General features: G+C 36.1%; 1 protein-coding gene across 6 annotated transcripts in view; it reads right to left on the reverse strand.

Annotated features, from left to right (window-relative positions):
* csmd3a (CUB and Sushi multiple domains 3a) overlaps positions 1-23,663 on the reverse strand; it is a 489,960-nt gene that overhangs the window by 180,238 nt on the left and 286,059 nt on the right. For all 6 annotated transcript variants that reach the window (XM_055211335.2, XM_055211334.2, XM_055211332.2 and 3 more), the window contains 5 exons: positions 14,129-14,245; positions 8,878-9,087; positions 8,347-8,535; positions 7,957-8,134; positions 2,410-2,555 (listed from right to left, as the gene is read on the reverse strand). In XM_055211335.2, the coding sequence (XP_055067310.2) occupies positions 2,410-2,555; positions 7,957-8,134; positions 8,347-8,535; positions 8,878-9,087; positions 14,129-14,245 (840 nt within the window). The remainder of the gene's footprint in view (positions 1-2,409; positions 2,556-7,956; positions 8,135-8,346; positions 8,536-8,877; positions 9,088-14,128; positions 14,246-23,663) is intronic.

Genomic DNA, 23,663 nt, shown 5'->3' on the forward strand with positions numbered 1-23,663 from the left:
GTAGAAAAGCCTTTGTTGGTGATTACAGCTTCTAGACGCCTATATATACGCGTGTGTGTGTATATATATATATATATATATATATATATATATATATATATATATATGTGTGTGTGTGTGTTATTTTGTATATATATATATATATATATATATATATATATATATATACAAAATAACACACACACACACACACACGCACGCGCGCATGTAAGTAATTAAGAAACATTTGCATTTATATATATATATATATGCGATTAATCTTTTGACAGCACTAATTTATACATGTAAATGTTTCTTAAAATGTTTTATAAAATGTCATAAAACTGAGGCCAACCTGGCAACATTTTGCACCCCCCCCCCCCCGTTTTGGAACCACTGCATTACGTTGATAAAAATTTCACATTTTTTTCTGAGAAAATGTTTAACCTTACATACGAGCATCTCTTCTCATATGCAGAAGATCAACAGCACTAAATCTTACTGTACCATCCCAATGACTCACATAGCTAATAAAAAGTTAAATATCCCCTATACTGTTAAACGCCACCTTTGATAAACAAAAACAACATTAAGAATTCAAACAAGAAGTCAAAAACCGTCAGGACTCCGCACGTACTCGGCTACCACATTAAAGGTAATTTGGAAGTGGAGAATGGCCATTTGGCAGCACTGGGACCAGTGCTCTCTTATTTTATTATCTTTTAAAATTCAAATGAGCTTCGAGCTTTGCAACACTTCACATAACATCCTTATGTTGTAATGGCTTTGAAAACATCAGCACAAAACGCTAACACAGACATTACCTGATTATATTACGTATATAACGGTTTGCCATCATGATCAGAGTCTATCACAGTTCATATCTTTGCCCTAAAACCTAGTAAGCTGCCTAGCTAGAAAGCATTATATAGAAAGTATAATTTTGCGTTTTTTTTACTTCAGGGTAGGATTGCCTTACGATTAATCACCATTAATTAATAGCAGAACAAAAGTTTTTGTTTACATCATATATGGGGGTGAATTATGTATAATAATTATATAAATATGCACACATGCATGTATAATTTGAAGTAAAAATATATACTTGTATATTAAGTATTTATATTTATATATAATATAAATTATACATAAATATATAAATGTATATACATATGTAATCATTTCTTAAATATACACATGCATGTGTGTGCATTTATCTATACAAGTTATTATACACAGTTGACACACATATATGATGTAAACAAAAACTTGTATTCTGCTAGATTAATCACGATTAATCGTTCGTTATGCATCACTACTTCAGGGGTTCCCAAACTTTCATTTCACGACCCACTTAAATAGGTATAATCTATCCTGGGACCCACCAATATATTTTTAAATAGAAATTATGACTTTTTATTTTTTTTTATGAAATGAAAGTTTAAAATACTTTACTCACACCTAATAATACCCTAAGATATCATATCAAAATAATTGTCATTACATGGACTTTTGTGTCATTGTTATAGCCAAGCGACCCACCTGTTAAGTCTGTTAAAGCTACCCGAGTAATAACACATCTGAATGTGCATACGGTAAATGGAGTATAATCATTGGAAGTACACGCTTGCTACATTGGTTAAGCATGTTGTGCACTTGCATAAAGTGTTTCTGGTCAAAGATGTTGTGAAATATACATGTATTTGTGATTTAACTTCACAGTACCTATAAAATCTCATTTAAAATGTGATGTTTATCCCAGTATTGTGTATTCTGTGTTTTTCAGTGCATGCAAACATCATTAGTTTGGCAGCATGATATATTGAAAACAAGCGAGATGATGCCCTGTAAGTACGATTTGTTTGAGTTGCTATCTATGCTAAGCATTGCAAATAGGTCATTTATGATGTTTGAATGCTGGCTTAAAAGGAAGCTTCCTACGTAGGAAGACAGCTCGCTATCTATTGGAACAGATCTAAAACTGCAGGCGCACATCGTTTCTCAGATTTCTACACCTGCTTGTTGAGTAATGGTTATTATTGCACATGTTGGAAGCCTCCAAACACATTAGAGTGCCATCGAAACGTGACAGCCGTAATAATCGAAGCCATTTTCCAGAGAAATAAGTAATATCGCTTCGGGCCCATGTGTTTGAGAGCTGCACAACAAGAAACAAGGGGCTGGGGGGTAAAAAACCTTAACACTCCAAACGGGCATTTTAAGACACAAACACCAAAACGTCTGTAATGCAATTTCACGGCACAATTTTTGTTGAATGCCTGGATATTCGTGGCTTGTGTCTGTGCACGCATGCGAGCATGTAAGTAAGATGTTTCTGTGGGAGGGAATAAACCAGCATAATCTACCTGACAATAGGCAACATGTGAGCTGTAAGTGAATGAGGAGCATTACAGTGGAGAGGCAGCTCACCATGGTAACGGAGAACAAAGAATCCACTGGTGCTGAAGTCGCTGTGAAACTTCAGAAGGATGTGATTGGACATGCTGGAGACGGCCTCTTGAGGGGAGCTGCCGCTGTATTGACCGATCTGTGGAGATGTTTGGTCGGGGCCGTCCCTAAGGGAGACAGTGGTTCTGTTCAATCCCACACATTGGACACAGATCAACATTTCAAATCTTTTCGACTCATAACTGAAGGTCTGTGCTTCTGTTTACCGATGCGTGACGCTTTTTCATTTTGCTTTTCGGTCTCGGAGATTTAGTAATGAATGTTTGTGAAAGCAGAACAGAAAACATCAAAGACTTTTTGAAGGAGTAAAAACCAATTGACAGCGATGCAATCAACGACCGGAATAAACCAGGCAAACAGCGAGGTATATCGCGAAAAAACCTAACAAATGCTGACCTTAGTTCTGTATGGCCTAAAAGATTTTATTTAATTAGGAAGAAGCTTTTATATAACAAACAGGTCTGGATAATTACAAGACCAACCATTAGTATAATCACAGTCATTAAAAACAACAGAATGCACAGCACATATTTAGAAACTATAACAAACTTTAGACGTAAACCTATAGACCAGTGTGTAAGTCAATCGTCTGTTTTGGATGATAAAAGTCATACAGTACATTATGTCAGCTATAAAAATAAAATTAATACAATTTCACAAGTTGTAAAAGTCACTATTAGTATTTTGAAAGTGGACATATCATGAAAATCTTACTTTTCCATGTTTAAATGCTATAATTGGGTCCACAGTGCTAAAAGATGTGTAAAATATCAACCCAGTAACTTAGTTTTGGTAAACCACTCTCTGTAAGCATGTAAAAAAATAAATCATTGAAATCTGGCTCCCCTTGTGATGTCAGAAGGGGATACTGCATCCCTTTAATCTGCATTATCCAACCACGGCACTGCCATTTAGTGCAGAGATCAGCTCATTTGCATTTAAAAGGACTAGTGCTGGGTATAGATTAATCTAGATTAATCTCATACAAAATAAAATAAATTTTTTGCTAAATATATGTTTGTACTGTGTGTAATTATTATGTATATATAAATACACACATATTCATGTATTTATATATATATATATATATATATATATATATATATATATATATATATATATATATATATATATATATATATATATATATATATATATATATATATATATGAAGAGTTTGGTTCCAAAACGCGATAAACGCCATTTTTGAAAAAAATGAGTTACTGCCAAAATCAGTATTATATCAGGTCAGTAGTTAAAAGTAAATTCTTAATTTTACGCAAAATCCAATCTCCGCCGTGTTATTCTGTCATCTTTTCTCCCTTTTTTCCCAAAATGCGATAAACGCCACTGCTCCTTTTTTACAGAACGCAATAAATCCATTTCTGATATTACAGCCCACCAGTCACGCAATGTAAACAAACATGGCGGCGCGCTGAGTACATGGAGTCCTAGTTTTCCTCATCTACTTTGTACTTCGTGATCAACAAACAAAACAAAATAATACTTTAATTGCATCGCTAAACCTGTGATGGTTTTCTGTGATGGGAAAGAAACGTAAGCCATCAGCATCTAATATTTTCCCTGAGAGGCACTCGGGAGACGGGTGCTTGTTCTCCCGACAGCATCAAGCTTCTCATGCTAACACATTGACCCCAGAGGATCTTATGAAAAACTTTCCATAATTTTACTCAAAGTCAACGAAAATCGAGCAGGACCAAAAACATTTTACAGCTGATCTCTATGAAAGACGTTAAGCGAAGACGTCAAGTAACCGCAATGACAGTGATCTTAATATGACAAAGTAAGTGTTTTGATTAATGCCATTAATGTTTATATTTTTAATTAGTGTGTACAACTAGTCAACTAAATGAATATAACATGGCAAAGATGAATGCACATTTATATAGGCTATTGATTCAATAGATTTATAGCATTTTGAATAAAAACTTGTCATGAATTTATTGCATTTTGTGGAAAAAATTATCCGTTTTTATAATAAATCTTTGAAAATCAACTTATGGATTTGAATTTTTTATGTTTTTATAACCTAAAGATGCTATGTGAAAGTTTGTAACAGAAAATAGTTGTTTTCATCTTGTCACTTTCTTGGTATAGAAAACACGTTTTTACCAAAATTTGTCAAAATGGATTTATTGCGTTTTGGAACCAAACTCTTCATATATATATATATATATATATATATGCAACTAGTCAGACCATTAAAAAAACGAAACCGGAAGTAAAGTTCGGATCCAGACATGTATCACATGCGTCCAATGAAACCGTCTATACAGTATTTGTATGTGTGTGTGGTTAAATATACATAATATTTACACACAACACAAACTCATATATTTAGCAAAAACTTACTTTTATTTTGTATGAGATTCAACTAGATTAATCTATGCCCAGCCCTAAAAAGGACACATTTGTGCTCACACCTACAGTACAAAGTGGCAATTTTATAATAACTATCTATATGGTATTTTCAGCTAGAACTTCACATACATACTCTGGGGATTTATTTTACATCTTTAATAAGTCTTGTTAAATGTCCCCTTTAAGTCAGGTTAAAAAAAGAGGGAGTGAATTATTTATCAAAAAAAAAAATTTCCACCATTGGATGTGAAATTTGCAGCTAAAACTTAAAGTAATAATATCCAACAAATGCAGAAGGACCGACTCTTCAAAGAAGATTTGATATGTATATTTTTTTAATTAACAGCAATGTTTTAAAACTTTAACAGTGTCTTTGCATGGATATTTAAATCACTAAAAATTAACATCTGAGATTTCCGTATGGTTAAAAACTTTGCGTAAAACCTTAACTTTTCATGACAAGGTTGTCTTGGTTGTAATATTTAATATTTGCATTAGTGTTGGGCGATATGCCCCATTGTGAGATCGTCTTATCGTCAGCCTGTGAGATCGGCGATACACAATATATCAAGCGGCGGGGCAATGGTTTACTTAATTATTTATTTGTTAATTTTTTACTCATTTATGACAAGCCACTTGATTGGTGGACAATAAAGAAGCTGATTTACTACAAGTGTAACATTATAATGACCGCAACCTAAAATCCTTAAAACCAATGTCATTAATCCAAGCGTCATTAAAGCTCAGGTGCTCTGAAATTTCCTGTGTGCCAGGGAGCGGGAACAACACCCTCACTGTTTTACACCCCTGCGCCTAAGCAGAGTCCGAGTCATGCGCATTACAAGGTTAGGTTGACATGCTTAAACAATTATGTAAGGTCGCGCTGGCGGATCACACAGCTAGTGCAAGACGAGAAGTTGTGATTTAAAAGTGCATATTTTTTATTTTTCTTACCAAAAATTACAATCGTTTTGCTAGATAAGACCAACTGTTGGGGTTCAATAAAGTCTATTAAATTGAGAAAAATTTTGAGGAAGGTTTTCCTCAAAAAACTTAATTTCTTCTCGACTGAACATAGAAAGACATAAACAACTTGGATGACATGTGGGTGAGTTAATTATCTGAATTTTTTTAAAGAAAGTGGAGTAATCCTTTAAGGTTTTGTGGTCCAGGATCACATATATGATTATAAATATTAAACAAAATCTAAAGGGTTCTTTGCAGTGATGCCACAGAACCATTTTCGGATTTCCAAAGAAACTCATAGGTCAAAAGGTTGCACAAAGGTTCTATAGACCTGAGGTCCCCAACCACCAGGTCGCGACCCAGTACCGGGTCGTAGACAAGTTGGACTCTGGTCGCAAGAACGTCCTGAAAAATGTGTATAATAGCCACGTAACAGCTTAACTGGGTGTTTTTTCCTTTAAGAGACGACTTTACATAACATCGATAATTTCCACTTTTGTACAAGGCCGCAGTCTCTCATTTTCTCTATCTTTCTATCTCTAGCAGCGCATCGCGATCTCATTGCTATCATTAGAGTTTAAGCTCACAGAACTTCTAAAACACAATCGATCAAAGAATTGCAGACGTATGACTTTATGAATCATGCGCAAACCTCGCAAATCATTTAAATACTTAAAGGCGTTCAACTTCAAAATTATCCCGCAATCGTGGCACCATGATCAAAATAAACTCTTTTACTGCAGTAATAATATTTTAACGGGAACACTTTTAACCGTAGGTTTGAAAGGAACCTAAACATTTAGTTCTGTGTCAATCATCATTAAAATCATATCGTGAACAGGAGTCTCCCCACCCAGCCGCAATTCTTCTGGCGTCTCTCCTCTTCATCTCCTTTCCGCATTTTTTCTACTGTTCTGTTACATGAAACTTGAGGCTTAAGCCCGCCATAAGGTTTGAGCAGCCTTTGAGAACAGCAAAACAAATTAATTTACAATTAATAATTAAGACTAAATGGGCAGACAAACAAGGAAAGTAAAACAATCCGCCAAAATATGGTTTTACACGTCTATAAAAAAATATAATATACATTATTAATTTTCCTAATGCATGGTTGTTTGATCTTCCGTTTAAAACGTTATACTTTTTGCAAAGGAGGATTTTCGGCACTTTGTTCGAACAGCAAGTCAGCGACGCCCCCCCCCCACAAAAAAAAATCCTTTAAGAACTTTTATTTGTAAGAATTGGGAAAATACTATTTTTTTACTTTAGTTTTATGTGACTATTCTCCGTCTCTCTCTCTCTCTCTCTCTCTCTCTCTCTCTCTCTCTCTCTCTCTCTCTCTCTCTCAAACAGACTGTTTTCTTCTGCTGTGCCTTAAAGACCTTCGTAAGTAAATGACCTCGCGACTTGTAAAATGAAGAAGAATAGATTACACCGATGAATATGCATGGTTATGTAAATAAAGGTCACATGTTAATGTGCACATGACGTCACCAAAGCGGTTTGTTATCAAACCTTTTTTTTTTAAAGCTAAATAGTGAATTTTATACACAGCACACCAGAATCTTTATTTCAAACACGCACAGGAAAATCCTATTATTCATAATGTGACCATGAGTAACAAGCTTTTACTTTCACACCAGCATCTGTGTTTATTCGGGGAAGACGAGGATTAAAGGTGCACAGGCGAAAAAGAGAATGTAAACCGAATAAATAAAGCGTTACATAACTGTGAGCCAGCAGAATTATAACAAGAAAATGAAGTGGAGACCCAAACACTGCAGTGCGATGTTTGATGCCCGTCTCCATCATTTAAATGACTTTTGTCACGGCGACTCCCGAATGAATCTTTATTAGCACGGCCGGCAAAATGAAAAACTGCGACAGGCAAATAATGCTGAATAAGACAAAATCTATAAAAGCCTAATTATGGTTGTAATTACGTTTTTATCGTTGTAATTTAATCATTATTTAGTTGCAGTTTCAAAAACAATTAAAAATCTTCAAAATCATCAGTACTGCTTAAAGAAACGACACTGGTGTTTCCAAAGCAATGTTTTCAAATCTAAAACCTTCTGATAGCTTGTGCATTCGTGCGGCACGTAACAGATGTTAGTCTTTAGGTGACGTGTTTTTATAAAGCGTTTGCAAAAGTCTTACCAGATGGTGATGTAGTCATAGATGGGCTCCGTGTTGAGCACGGTGAAGTTGATTTGGATGCCGTTGCCTGGAGGAACTCTGACGCTCCATATGCAGTCTTTCAAATTGGGGTAGTCGGCCGGGTGGCCCGGAGAATAGATGGTTCCATTCAGGGCTGTGATATTACCACCACAAAGTGCTGATGAAAGAGGAACCCAATCAAGAAGCTATTCAGAGAAAATTGGGATGCATTTCACATGGCACGGCAAAAGGCAGTGAAAAAGGCGATAAAGGCTTTTTACGGATGCTGAATATAAAGCTGGCACGTATGTTTCCCCAGAAAGCTTTTAATAGAATTTAATTACAAGCATGACAGAGTAATTGTAAAAGGAGGAGAGGTCTGTCGGATACCTTCGCAGCGCGGGACGGGGTGGTTCCAGTTTCGACTGACGCCATGCAGGCACGTAAGGGATGCGTTACCCAACAGGGTGTATCCCGGCAGGCACTGGAAAGAGATGGTCATCCCCACTCCCAAATCACTTCCAATCACCAAACCATTACGAAAGGGTCGCGGGTCAGGACACCTTTGCAGTTCGTACGCTGTACAGACAAACAAACTCCTTAAAATCAGATTTGCATTGTAAATTATTCAACAGATGCTTTAGGACAGTCTTCATAGGCTGCTTCATGTTTTATTATAGTGTGAACTTTCTAAAAACACATTCGTCAGCGTTTCAATGCCAAATGTTCAAATCTCTGGAGACGGGCTCCTTGAAGAGGACAAATCGTGTTACTCAACAATGCAGAAGGTCGAAAGGTTCGACTGAACTCACAAAGAGCAACTGGTTACATCTTATACTGTGACTGTGAGAAGATCCAATGGTGTGTGTGCCTGTATTGACAGGTGAACTGATGGCTGAAGACATGTCCCATCTGTCTTACCTTCGTAGGTTATGTGAAAACCAGGTTTGTTCTGGGAGTAATCGCTGTGGAAGAAGAAGCTGGTCTCGTGGGTCGTGCTGAAGAAAGATTCTGGTACAACAGGCCCGCTGAACCGATCGATCACAGACCCCGACTCCAGCGTCCCGCTACGAACTTCCAGGTAGTCGTGCACGGCCTCCGTGGAGAAGTTAAGAAATTGCAGGTGAATACCTGGTAAAAGAAAAATGGTAAGACAGGCAGTACATTTTAAAAATGAAATACACAAGTATGTGCTTTGAGGTTTCTCTGCAGGCAGGAAGAACACATGAGATACGTCAACTGTTTCTCCTAGACAGTGAGCAAATGGAGACGTTTTCTCCTGAGAAAACAGACTATGCGTATACCAAAAAGTTGAGTTACAGAAGAAATGTCTCAAGCTGTGTAAAGACTTCATCACTTTGATGCAACTATGAGTCAAATGAGCTCATCTTTTTCTCCTTCATACATCACAAGATGAGAGTTAAATGAGAAATAAACAGTTTGAGACATAGAGAGATGCAGGGATGACGTATTTTGTACACAAAACCCAGAGGCGAGTTAGCATTTTAGCACTTTCGTTTCTATCGTCCCGAAGTCAGGGTTTTTTTACGGGTTTTGTGGGTAAAAAATCGCGGCATCTAGTGGTGAGATTGTTAAATTGCAACCAACAGCTCACCCCTCAATTTTAAAATGCATGTTAGCCGCCACCATAGATATGTATAATAAACGCAAGGGCTGTTTCTCAATTCCAAGAACGCAAAGAACGGACTTGCGTTCTCGTGGAGATCGGTCTTGCAAGGCGACCTTGGAAGAACAAACTCAGAAGGTCGCGAGAACACAGAACGCACTTATAAGAATTGAGATGTGTGCGATCTTCTTGTTGGTCACCTGACCTCCGCCATTGTTTTGACTCAATGACTTCTGGGGCCTAAAGCAATTTCAGTGCGCAAGTCTGCCCTCAATTCAATTCAATTCAATTCAATTTTATTTATATAGCACTTTTCACAATAGTTAATTGTTTCAAAGCAGCTTTACATTAATAGATGTATGAAAAGCATAGAAAAACGAGCATAGTAATATTGTAACATATACAGTAAAGTAGTAAGTTAAGCCAAAGGTGGCGGACTCTTCAGGGGATGAAAAAAACCCCTAGGAGAAAAAACCTCCTGGCTAGTCCAGGGGGAAAACTCCTAGGAGGGAAAAAACCCTTGAGAGATATCAAGAACACATCAGGGTATTTTCATGCATCCTCTGTACTTGGGTTCTTGAGAATTGGAATTGAACTTCGACGGTAAATGATGACGCAGAGTGAGAATACAAAGACGCAAGATCGCTGAAGAACGCATATTGAGAAACAGCCTAGATGTCTTACGGCGGAGTCTCTAACGTCATCACTGGCGGCCATCTTGTCTCAGGCAGCATCGCTCACTTGTAGCATTGTGTTTAAACGGTACACGTACTTTAAAATAACGATAACTTGCTAAATTTTCTAACGATTTTCAAATTGTTTGATTTCTTACAAACGTTTTTAACGTGGCATAATTCTGGATGCTTGAACATGTTTCATGAACATTATTCATAAGTATGCAGTGTCATAGGTACATCTCTGATGTTTATAATAAACAAAATGATTTGAAAATCGGTAGAAAATTGAGCAAGTTATGGTTATTAAAACGCAATGCTACGAGTGAGCGAGCTACCTGAGACAAGATGGCTGCCAGGTGCGGATGTCGACCTCCATTGGCCAGCAGCGCGGGCGAGACATCTAGCCTTTATTAAACATATCTATGGCCGCCACCGGACAAACATCATATGTCGTTTGAGACAACGTAGGGACGAAACGCACTCCGGTGAACAGTTTGTCCGTTTAGGCTACTGTAGAAACATGACGGCGACTTTCACGTAAGGAGACCTGCAGTGTATGGAGATAAAACGGCTCATACTAAGGTAATCAAAACCATACAGTTCATTACGTAAGGTCTTTATACGCCCCTGATAATAGTTATGTATATTATAATGCATTTCTGTCAAGAGATCCTTTTAAAAGTTACACAATGCACCTTTAAATACGACCTTGGGTTAACACACCTCAAGAAATTTTCAGGTTTTTTTCTATGACCTAAAACAAAGTAGTAACAACCCCACTCGTGATTTTTTTTAAAGTTTTTATGTGTCTTAAAAAGGGTGTTTGCTGCTAATAAGTTGCTACATACCACAGACGTTGTTGTGAACTTTAAACGTTACCGTGCATGAAACTCTTAAAAACAATACAACATGCTCCTGTACCTCAGTGGTAGAGAATTGCATTAGCAGGGTAAAAGGTCATGGGTTTAAACCGACCCATACTGATAAAAATGTAATACACTGTAAGTCGCTTTAGATAAAAGTTTCACCCAAAATGATTTATTCAAAGTGCATTTCCTTATCAGAAAAAAATAAAGTTTTAAAGAGATGACGGAAGCCTAGTGGTGAAGACTTTGAGGTCGAGCAACTGTAGTGTAATAGGTTGTCGTGTTTTGTAAAGATTAGGTTGATGGACAAAGGAGCGATTTTCCAGACAGGGTTTAGATTAATCCAGGACTAGGCCGTAGTTATATTAGGACATTTAAAGAGCACCTATTTCAATGCTTAAAACAACGTTATTTTATGTATTTGGTATAATACAATGTGTTTGCGTGGTTTATGGTTAAAAAACACATTATTTTTCACATACTGTACATTTTTGTAGCTCCAGATTTCACTCTCTTCCTGAAATGCACAGATTTTAAAAGCTCTATGTCCCTGATTTGTCAGCTAATCTGTATGTTGTGATTGGCCTGAATCCCCCTGAATGTGAAAATGTGACGCCCCTACCATGTTTGAAAGATTTGGTTGCTAACTTAGACCCCAAAGTGATCATGTCTGTCTTATCACCAATCCCAAGAAGTAAACTGTTGCCTACAATCCGTGTGTTTGTTGTAGTCCAAGAAAAGAGATTTACGTTGGAGACGATAACTTGCGCCATTGTTTACTTTGGGGGTTTGTACCTTTTGCATACCGTTAACATGTACTAACACACACCTACACACAAAATGAAATTTAAAAACGTGAATCTGACAATAGGTGCTCTTTAAGTAGTTTTTACAATCAAACTTACAAAAAAAAAAAATAAATACTGGTGTGCATCTCAAGACAAAACATGGGCACTAGTATACATTAAGATAGGTCAGTACATGGTGTTTTCAAACTGAGGCAGCTCAAACATCCATTTTAGTCTGTGACTAGGATAAGCCCTGTCTGGGAAACGTATCAAAAATGTCTAAGTATCAGAACCCTTTGTTGATCACAGAGCTTCTTCAAAAGCCTATAGACGGTTTCATCAGACGTACATGAGTGTGGTGGTTACGTGCCTGAACTGAAGTGAACTTATGGTCTGTATAGATCAGTTTGGCTAGTGGCTAAACTCATTTCTGAAACAAATTACCTCTTCGAAAATAAAATGTTTTGGTTTGCTAAGGACGAGGGTGGAGAGGTTTGGCAGCCAGGCAATAATTTAAGGACTTGTAGCTAACATTGTATACATTAATTTTTTAGTGTTGGGGAAAGTTACTTTTAAAAGTAATGCATTACAATATTAAGTTACTCCCCAAAAAAGTAACTAATTGCTTTTTTACGGAAACAACTTTTTATGGAAAGTAATACTTACATAACTTTTTAGTTACTTTTGCGTTACTATTTCTTACTTGGCTGAGACTTGATCTCTTTCAGGCCTTGCATTCAGAAATCGCATATTTCCATCGCAAAAATGTCAAGCTCTGGCTCGCCATCTAAGTTTCCTCTAAGGTGCGCAAGCATAACCGTGCGTAACTCAACGCAACTACGTTCAGTTTAATTCAGAACATTATTTGTTTTATCAAATTAATTAAACTGAAAAGTAACTCACATTACTTTTTAAAAAATTAACTCAAATATTAAAGCAACATTAAAGAGTTTTTGCTCTTTGCTCCCCCTACAGGTTAGAAGCGTAATTGTTCATTACCACTGTCGTAAATACTGCAGCATAGCTGGCTCTAATTGGATTGTAGGTCTGCCGTAAAGCAAGTTTTTGTAGTTTTCACTCGAACTACAGGATCGGGACCCGACGGTTGGAAACTTCTTTAGTGCGGATTTGGCCGATAGAGGGCTGCAAAGCGAATGTGAAAGTGCCGTTCACCCTGTTTCAAATGGATGAATGACTGAAACTTTTTTGGAAACATTATTTTAAGGTAAAAAAAACTCTTTGGTGTTGCTTTAATGTGTACATTTATAAAGTTATGCATTACTTTACTCCTTACTTCAGAAAAGTAATATTAATACGTAATGCACATTATTTGTAATGCGTTACCCCCAATAATGTTAATTTTACACAGTAACGTTAGCTCAGCGTAATAGTTGATACACGTCAGATATGATATGAACAAAAGTAATTTACTTTTCATTTATTTCCCTTGTTATCAGACATAAACTACTGTAAAATGACTCGGTTATTGATTCTACAGTACGTGGAAGTCTACTGAAAGTTGCGTTTAGCCCACAAAAGCTGGTTGTTTATAGACTGCTGAAACAGTCTATAAGAAAAAAAGCACTGACTTTTTGTTGAGGGAACCCACGTAAAGCTAACGTTGGGGTCAGTCAACAAAAATAAATCATCCCTGCAGCTCTCTATTGTTGTGAACTCTTCTGTAATTCATTAAATTGCCAAAAATCTGAAAGCAGGACTCAAGTACAGTACCTCTATTTGCTTAAAAGGGGACATATTACAAAAATCTTTTCCATGTTTAAGTGCTTAAAATTGGGTCCCCAGTGCTTCTATCAACCTAGAAAATGTGAAAAAGAAAAACCCAGTAACTTTGTTTTGGTAAAAAGTTTTGGTAAACCATTCTCTGCAAGCATGTAAAAAAATTTGTCTCCCCTTGTGATGTCAGAAGGGGATAATACCGCCCCTTATTCTGCAGTATCCAACCACAGCACTGCCATTTAGTGCAGAGATCAGATGCTCACACCTACAAAGTGTCAATTTTAACATGTTATAATAAATGATCTATATGGTATTTTGAGCTAAAACTCTGGGGACACGAAAGATTTATTTTACATCTTAAATAAGTCTTGTGAAATGTCCCCTTTAAGGATATCTAGTTAAACACTAATTAAACCACAATAAAATTACAATTACAGTGTAGATAAGGTGTAAAAGTAGACGTTAAAGAATACAAACCAAAACCAATAGGAAGCTGCAGCGTCCAGTTGCAGTCAAGGCCGCTGGGATAATTTCCAGGAAATCCAGGACTCAAAATGACTCCATTCATCTCAGACAAGAAGCCGCCACATTGAGCTGTAAGCACAGAAGCAGCGAGACACACGGTCAGGAAAAATCACGTCCACTATCCACCATCTTGCAGTACATTATTGCATCTCTCCCACTGGCTTGTAACTAAACTGACCTCGGATATGTTCTGATAGTAACAAAAGAAGACAAAAACAAGCTTGAAGGGATAGTTCACCCAAAAATGAAAATTCTGTCATCATTTCACTCTCATGTTGTTACAAATCTGTATAAATGTCTTTGTTCTGGTGAACACAAATGAAGATATTTGGAGGAGTGTTTGTAAACAAACCATTCATGACCCCCCATTAACTATATTATTAATTAAACTATATTTAATTGTATAATTTTTCCTCCTATTTTTTCCATAATTATTTTGGTTAAAAACATTCCTTAAAATATCTTACTTCATGTTCACAACAAAGAAATGTATACAGGTTTGTTAAAATAAGAGTGTTACATGGATCGTTTAAACTTGGGTACAACAAGCACGTAGACTGTATGATGATGACACAAAGGCTTCGATGGCTGCGTCTTGCATTAGCGCAACGTTACCAGCACATGCTAATGGTAATAAAATACCAGTACGCAGGTCGTAGCAGCAAACACACTGTGCGTTGATCATGCTGAATTTCTGACAGTTCTGAAACTATCATAGCCTATCTTTGGACGCAAGACCGGGAAAACATCCGTCTTTGAACCTCTCTCACTGTACGACATAGGACCACCAATAAAGAGCCACGATCACAGAAATCCCGGCGATTGTTTCACAATGGCAACCTTTCATCTAGGACAGCCAATAACCGTGCAGTGTATCCCGGGCTTTATACACAAAACCGTTCATATAGAAAAATAAACAGGCTTATGTTATCAAATTTTAAAAGACAGAAGAAAGCCACCAATAAAGCAAGAATACTATTATCAGATAATCTTCAAGTTTGAACTCCATTATGAAATCTAGTGATACACAAAATGAACTAATTTGCACATAGAAGACTCCTTGTGTTTCTTATATAAATACTAATGCAATGGTGTGTAATAAGAAATGCTTTCAAATGTTAATGGAATGAATTTACTGCATTCATTTTGAGGTTAGAAGAAAATGATGCATGGGTTATGGTTTCTCATAATGACTTTTTAAATTAACAACACAGAATCTCGTTTGGATTGATAAGCCAACACTGAAGCAACCAGTACGAGCGAGAGTGAAGTATATCACCTTTATTTTACTCCTGAGTGTGTGTATATATCCCTCTCTCTCTGTCTGTGTTTGTATTATTGGCAGTGATGTAATGAACGACCCCTTTGATTGACTGTGTCCATTTACGTTGTTTTACGAGTACAATTGTAATGTCAATAGAGACGCAGCGAAGGCTTTGTTTACACTGCAGAAGCTCAGATCAATTAAACATCAAGTGTCACTCGACAGTAAAACCAGACATATTCAACTACACCAACACAAGACTGATCAAACATCACTTTCATCTTTGAGAGCGTCTTGCTGAAAGCATCACCCAACTTGACTTGGATTCTTTTCAAAACGGTGTCAGTGAGACCAAAACGAATTGTACAAAGTGCCAAAGTGTGGATTAATGTGTGTGAACGCTGGTTTATGTCATATGTTATGCAATCTCAGAAATATCATAGGTAACACTTTATTTCGATAGTCCATTTAGACATTTTACTAATTATAAGTAACTTTGCAACTACTTATCAACTACCAATCTTTAGAGAATTAGTAAACTGTCTGCTTAATATCTACTAACACTTGATTGCAATGATATCTCAACAGACATTCAACTGTCTAGAAGTATCTTTGCATGTGCATGTCAACTTATTCCACTAACCCAAACCTCTTCCTTAACCCTAACCCTTACAGTCTACTAATACTCTAATGACAGTTAGTTGACGTATAGTTGAAAAATATTGAAAGTTAGTTGACATGTACTTGCAAAGTTATTTATAGTTGTTAGTAGAATGTCTAAAGTGGACTATCAAAATAAAGTGTAACCATATCATATCAATATTTATATAAATACACAAAAATGCATGCATCTATATATTTAAGAAATGTTTACATGTACATTTGTAAATTTACAGTATATTATATATAAAAACGTAATATATACATATATATATATATATACATATATATATATATATATATATATATATATATATATATATATATATATATATATATATATATATATATATATATATATATATATATATATATATATATATATATATATATACATATATATACATATATATATATATATATATATATATATATATATATATATATATATATATATACATATATACATATATATATATATATATATATATATATATATATATATATATATTTATTTATTTTTTCTTTTTCTTAAAGTTATACATGCATGTGTGTGTATTTATATATACATAAATATTATACACACTACACAAACATATATGATGTAAACAAAAACTTTTATTCTGCTAACGAATAATCACGATTAATCGTTATGTAGCCCTACGAAGGACAATGGAAAACATGAAGGTTTATTGGGAACCAATCAGTCAACACGACACATCAGGGAATGGGGAAACAAGAAACAACCATGACAATGAACACTTTCAAAATAAAATGACTATGAGACACAGAACTTCATAATAAAAGACACGAACACTGAACAAAACAATGAACACATAGCACAACTGTGACAATTGTGACACTTCTTATATTAATCAATAGTTGATCGGATGAACCCATTTTGTCGTGTCTACTAAATGCCTAAACCTCAATATATATGTATATATAATATAATGACTATACGTTTGACATAACTGGTGACATAATTTTCAACTTTGCTTGTACTTTAAAATATTCTGAAGTATTTGGGGTTTCTCAGCTGGGAAACCTCCATAAACCTTTAAAGAAGCCTTGAATATCCCACATTTGTCCTCCAGAAAATTCAATATATATTTCAAATGCCCTGAAGCCCTTACTTTACCACAGGATCACTGGTGGAGCCATTGACAGTCTTTGAATTTCTCTTCTTAGAAGTTTCTCAGAAAACTCAAATGGTGGCAAGAATCACTAGTGTGGCATTGGAGAACCCATCAAATATCTTCTCTTCTCCAAATCAAATGGTTCTGCAGAGCAGCTTATACTGCATTTAGTGCCTTTACGTGGAAACTGTTGGTGGCAAATCCAAAGAGACAAATACTTCAATAATCTTCTTGAACTACTTTGCTAAACAGCTGCCTGTACTCACTGCGGTACTCACATTAATGACACAAGCGCTCTGCACTCGGACATAAACACTACAATTATAAAAATGCGGTGCAGAGAGTGCTTTATGTGCATGTGATGCCTTGTGTGTGTTAGCGTGCTAAATTACAATTTATTTACCTTCTGTTCTTGTGATTTATTTAAAAAACATCTTCAAACACATGCACATTCATATCAGTGTTAATTTTGACAGAAAATTTTTAATTAGTTTTAGTCATAGTCTTTTGACTAAAATGCTATTTAGTTTTAGTCATATTTTAGTCATCTGCAGGGGTGCACATAACTTTTTTGTGCCCTGGTTCTCAAAGGAGCACCTGGAGATGCTGCCTGGTACTCACACTATTCATAGCACCGACATCCTACATGCTGTCAACATCACTTATCTCCTGATAACTCTCTTTGGTTTAAACATGGTAAACGATAATGTATATAAAATAAAATAGGCCTGTTATTGTTTTTAACCCATGTAACCTTTATAAATGACTACTAATTCATATAAATTTCAAATATTGTTAAAGACAAGTAAATGGTCAGAAATAAAAATTATCTTATTATGAGCAATAACACAAATAAATACTACAGAACAAACATATAAATGAAATAACCAGTGCTGTTCATGTTTTCAGGTTGGTCTGTAATTTTAGGTACAGTACAGAAACTAAATAAAGTTATCAGATAATACTGCATAGTCTTTAATCCAGAGGTCCCCAACCACCGGGTCGCGACCCAGTACCAGGTCGTGGACAAGTTGCCACTGGGTCGCAAGAACGTCCTGAAAAAAATTGTATAATAGCTACGTAAAAGCTTAATCTGGTATTTTGTACTTTAAGAGCTGACTTGAAATAACAAATCATTTCCACTTTTGTACAGAGGCGCACTTTCTCGCGGTCTCTCTTTATCTCTACCAGCGCAGCGGCGATCACATTGCTGTCAGAGTTTAAGCAAACAGCACTTCTAAAACACAATCGATCAAAGAATTGCAGAGGTATGACTTAATGAATAATTTGCAAATGTACGTCGCAAATCATGTAAATACGCGGAGACGTTCAACTGTGTGACATGACTGAAACGTAGGCTAATTATTTTATTCTTCTGTAAAACAACTTCAGAATTATCCAGAGATCTTGGCACCATGATCAAAATAAACTCTTTTACTGCAGTAATAATATTCTAATGGCTACACTTTTAACGTAGGTTTAAAAGGAAACTAAACTGTCCTGTGTCAATCATCATTATTTGGTAAACGGGAGTGTCCGTGCCTCCGCACCCAGCCGCAATTCTTCAGGCATCTCTCCTCCTTCACTGCATTTTTCTTCCGTTCTGTTACTTGAACTTGGGGCTCGAGCCCGACCAAGATTCGAGCTGCCTTCGAGAAGCAAGCCAAGTTTGTTTAACGTTAATTATTAAGAATAAATGGGCAGGCAAACTAAAACAATAAAAGTAAAAAAACTATCTGCCAAAATATGGTTTTACCCGTCTATATAAAATGTACTATAAATAAAGCAATTATTAATTTTCCCAATGCATGGTTGTTTGATCTTTCTTCCGTTTAAAACGTTATACATTTTGCAAAGGAGGATTTTCAGCACTTTGTTTGAACAGCAACTCAGTGCCCCCCCGCCCAAGCCTCAACCCCCGGTTCGCGAAATTTTTTTAAATTTTTTTTGTAAAAAAGGTTGGGGACCCCTGCTTTAATGGATTAATTCTTATTAAAGTTACAAAAGTTATTTAGTCAAGACAAGGAAATTATTAACATTAAAAGCAGCATCAGGTTTATAGTCTAAAAAAGGGTGTACTGTCACTTTAAATGCATGAATCTGCTTATATGTGTAACATACTTTTACTACTGTAATCACGGCATTTTAAGATTATTTTGTTTTAAAATGTCAGATTAAGTGCAAGAAAACAAACTCAGTTGTCAATTGCACGTGGGCTTGCCTTTTTGCAGAAAAAATCATCAGTTTTTATAATAAATCTTTGAAAATCAAAATATGCATTTGAATTTTTATGCCGTTATAGCCTAAAGATGCTATGTGAAAGTTTGTAACAGAAAATAGTGCTTTTCATCTTGTCACTTTCTTGGTATAGAAACCCCATTTTTACCCAAATTAGTCAATATTGATTTATTGCATTTTGGAACCAAACTCTTCAAATATAATTATTAATACAACAGTTCTTTCTGGTTCTCGAATCTGATTGGCTAAGAGCTATACGATATTGTGCTGATAACGGCACTGTAACCGCTTCACCTTTCGTATTATTCCGCCACCTAGTGAATGGAGGTCCTAAGCAGGCTCATCTCTGAATGGAAAAACACAGACGCGCCGTTTGAATCACTCTCCGTGTGTCTTATTAGTTTACTAGCTCATAAATCAGTCTGATCAGTCAAAGATCAGCGCTCTTGTATGTTACGTTAAAGTTAATGGGAGAAATGTCTTGTCACATCGTGTGGACGATTAACACTTGGAAAGAGGAATATAAACACTCGTTTTTTTCTGGAGCTATATCTTTTATCAGAACGCGAAAACACCGTGGAACTGCAGGTAAGCACCGCAGCTTTTAAATGTGGACATTGATCATTTACTTTATCGTGACCTGACTATTAAAACATGTTATGAGATATCACCACTGATATATTTATAAGCAGCATGCAAAAACATATCTCTGACACTTATAAAAAACAGTTTTATATAGTACTGACAAGAACAAAGTTTAATAATAATAATCGAGTGCTCGTATCGCGTTAAGAATAAATGAGAATGCAATAGTAACGTTACACAAGTATAGTTTTATTAACTTTTGCCTCGCGCCAAAACAATAACAACACAAAAGACACTAAATATGAATAAAAAAACAAGTACTAGTTTGATCATGACACCAAATACTGCCGCTTTGATCTCATTTTGACGATCATAAACAAACAAGGCCAACATGAGAGCCAGGGAATACCTTTCAGATATGTAGCCCAGAGAGGGCGGTGGTCAGCGGGGTGAGTGAACACTGACGTCCGCTCATGATTTGGTTCTCATTCGTACCGAATCTCACTAAGCAAACGTTCAAACAGGCGCTATCTTTACTAATCGACTGCAGATTTAAATATAATACAGATACATTCTCGACTGAACTAATCTTAAAACTACACTTTGTGACCAAGAAACGGTAATATAAAGTAACGGCTTTTCCGTCCATTGAGTTGTTATGAGATTCAAAGCAGCCGAAAGTTTTACCTGTCATTCTGGCCGCCCTCAAATCCGTGGCGGAAGAAGTAGTTCTCAAACAAAGAGGCTTTTAAAATAACTCCGTTGTTGTTTTCTAGTTTTCGTTTTTCAAACGTGTGCCGTCGAACTGTTGTATAAAAGCAATATCGCTCTCGGAGTCGTGTGATATAGCTCTATATCATCACGGCTGTGATTGCCTCCGGCACTCGGCCTGCGGCCTCGTGCCTCTGGCCTAATCACAGCCGTGATGATATAGAGCTATATCACACTCCTACTCAAGCGATATTGCTTAAATATATCCTAAAAAAGCAAGTAAGTAGGTTGTATTGAGGTTGATTCGGACACATCTAACATTTATCTCAATGCCTGAATTTACCATACACTGTTTTAACACACAGTCATGGGGCACTGGACTATGAATGACAGTATCGGTTTATTCAAATCATTAAAGATCTCGTTCTGACTCATTTGACTCGTTCAGTGAAGAGTGTGTTTGTTCAGTACATTCAACCAATGATCCTTCAAGGCTTGCACCTTGAATGCTATCGGTCCATGCATTGGGCTCGTGGCCAATGAGGGAGAGAATTCACTGAGGGAAAAATATGCATATTAAAAACGCAAAGTTGTTCACTTGAAAGATTCATTCAAAAAGACATGTAGTATGTAACACCACTATCTCACATTAAGTGCACTATATTTCTTCAGTCACTGACACTGTTTACAGACATTTGCACACACACGCTGTTTAAAGTCGAGCACACCTGAAGTTAACGTCCACATTTCTTTACTAAAGTTGTTTAAAACAGCTTACCATCTATGTGCCGAATTGCCCACGTCCTTTGCACACTCCATGAAGCCTATGTGTAAACATTACTGCTGTTCAAGACTTTCCCAGTTCAGTTCTGTTTGAAGTCACCTAATGCGATGTTGTTTGTTTACGAGCAACTGCGCGACTGTCAGCGTTTTCCACAGAAGTGACCGAATAACTTCCAATTTCTCACCGAGTTTACTGGTATTTTGGTACTGATGTGTGAATGATATCTTGCTGGTAAAAAGATGGAACGTCACAGCGTGTGTGCACATTTTTGTATTTACTGGTAAAGTCATTCTGGTAAATTCATGGTAATTTACTGAAAATACCTTGTGAAAGAGGCTAGTGACAGACTTTGACATATAGTAGATTTTCTTAAATCATAAAAAATACACTGACTGTATAAGCTACAAGCAAAGCAAATCATAAGCCAATAACACCGCTGTCCCTGCTGTACTGAATAAAAAGTCAAGAACAGTGATTAATGTTCAAAACCCCAAAATAAATCAAAGCCCCTTAACAGAGTATCAAAAGAGAAAATCCAAATTTTGATCATGAAACAAACATGCAGGGTAATGCCCTGTCATATTGAGAAAGCCAAAGGGGGCAGTTGTGGCCTTATGGTTAGGGAGTCAGGCTTGTAACCTGAAGTTTGCAGGTTGGCTTGTCATGGCTGACAGGTCACATTTCGAGTATGGGTAAATGTCACTTTCACTGAGGTTTTTTGGTAACACTTTACTTGAAGGAAAGTGTACATAAGACTGACATGACACCTTCATAATCATGACATGACCTGACACGTGCTATGAACATGAAGGAGATTTTATGACAACTGTCATTAAGTGTCATTTGATCGATTATGTAATTTTTAATGCAAAGATGACATTTTTGAGATGTCTTTGTTATGACAAGTTGACATTAACCAATACATCATAACTTGTCATGACAGCTTGACATCACCAAGATAACATAACTGACCACTTTTACCAGTGATGCAAATTAAATTCATCATTAAGTGTTAATACTCTGTCAAATTATTTTATAACAGCGTCATGAATATTTTTCTTGACCTCAACTACAGTATTAAAAATTTAATTTGTCATTAAAACATCATTAAGTGTTACTCTGTCTAATAATATTACAACAATGTCATGAACATTCTTTAGCTCATAGGGCCCTATTTTAACGATCTAAGCGCATTGTATAAAGCGCACAGCGCAACATCTAAATCGGCGTGTCCGAATTCACTTTTGCTAATTTAACGACGGGAAAAATGGTTTGTGCGGCGAGCGCATGGTCGAAAAGGGTTGGTCCTTTTTTTTACAGAGTAATGGGAGTATTTTGGGCGTAACGTGCAATAAACCAATAGGAGTCTCAGCTCTCATCCCCTTTAAAAGCCAGTTGCGCTGGCGCTATGTCTAATCCCTATTTAGATGACAGACTTAGTACACTGAAAAACTAAGTGGAGGGAAAAGATCCCCAGTTTAAGATTAATGTAAAATAATTGTGTTGTTTTTCACTTGTATTGAAATGTTTATTTTTTATTAAAACCTTTAAAACCCGTTTTCTTTTAGTCATGGAAGTAAAAAAGCAGGCTTTTAATTGCTTTAAATGTATGGCTATCCAATATCATCAAACAATAATTTACAAGTATGTAAGAAAAGGTTTGTACTCTAAAAATACTTTATTTGTAACAAACATGAGATAAAAAATTTAGAAACAGCTCTTCGCACGTTCCAGCACTTGGACAGCGAAGTGTCCAAGAGTTTTTTTAAGCATTACTTAAAATTGTTTCTCATCCCACCATATCAGAGGTACAGAGTCATCATATACAATAAACTCGTGAGGTAGCATTTAAAAAAAAAAAAAACATTTAAAAACAGATGCATTTGTTTAAAGCAAAGCATTTATTTACTTACCAGGCTACAGGTGAAGCAGCTCTTTGCACCTTCTAACGTCTCATAATTAGTCCTCATTTATGTCCAAGAGACTGAATAATAATCTTTTACATTCAATCCTTTAATCTTTCATATTTAAAAGCGCTTTTGTGCTGCTGCGCATTCTTGTATGTGATAAGCAAACCCGTGTTGTCGTCCCGTTTATAGGCGCATA

The sequence above is a fragment of the Misgurnus anguillicaudatus genome, chromosome 10 (genome assembly GCF_027580225.2).
Source record: "Misgurnus anguillicaudatus chromosome 10, ASM2758022v2, whole genome shotgun sequence".
NCBI classification, from domain to species: Eukaryota; Metazoa; Chordata; class Actinopteri; order Cypriniformes; family Cobitidae; genus Misgurnus; species Misgurnus anguillicaudatus.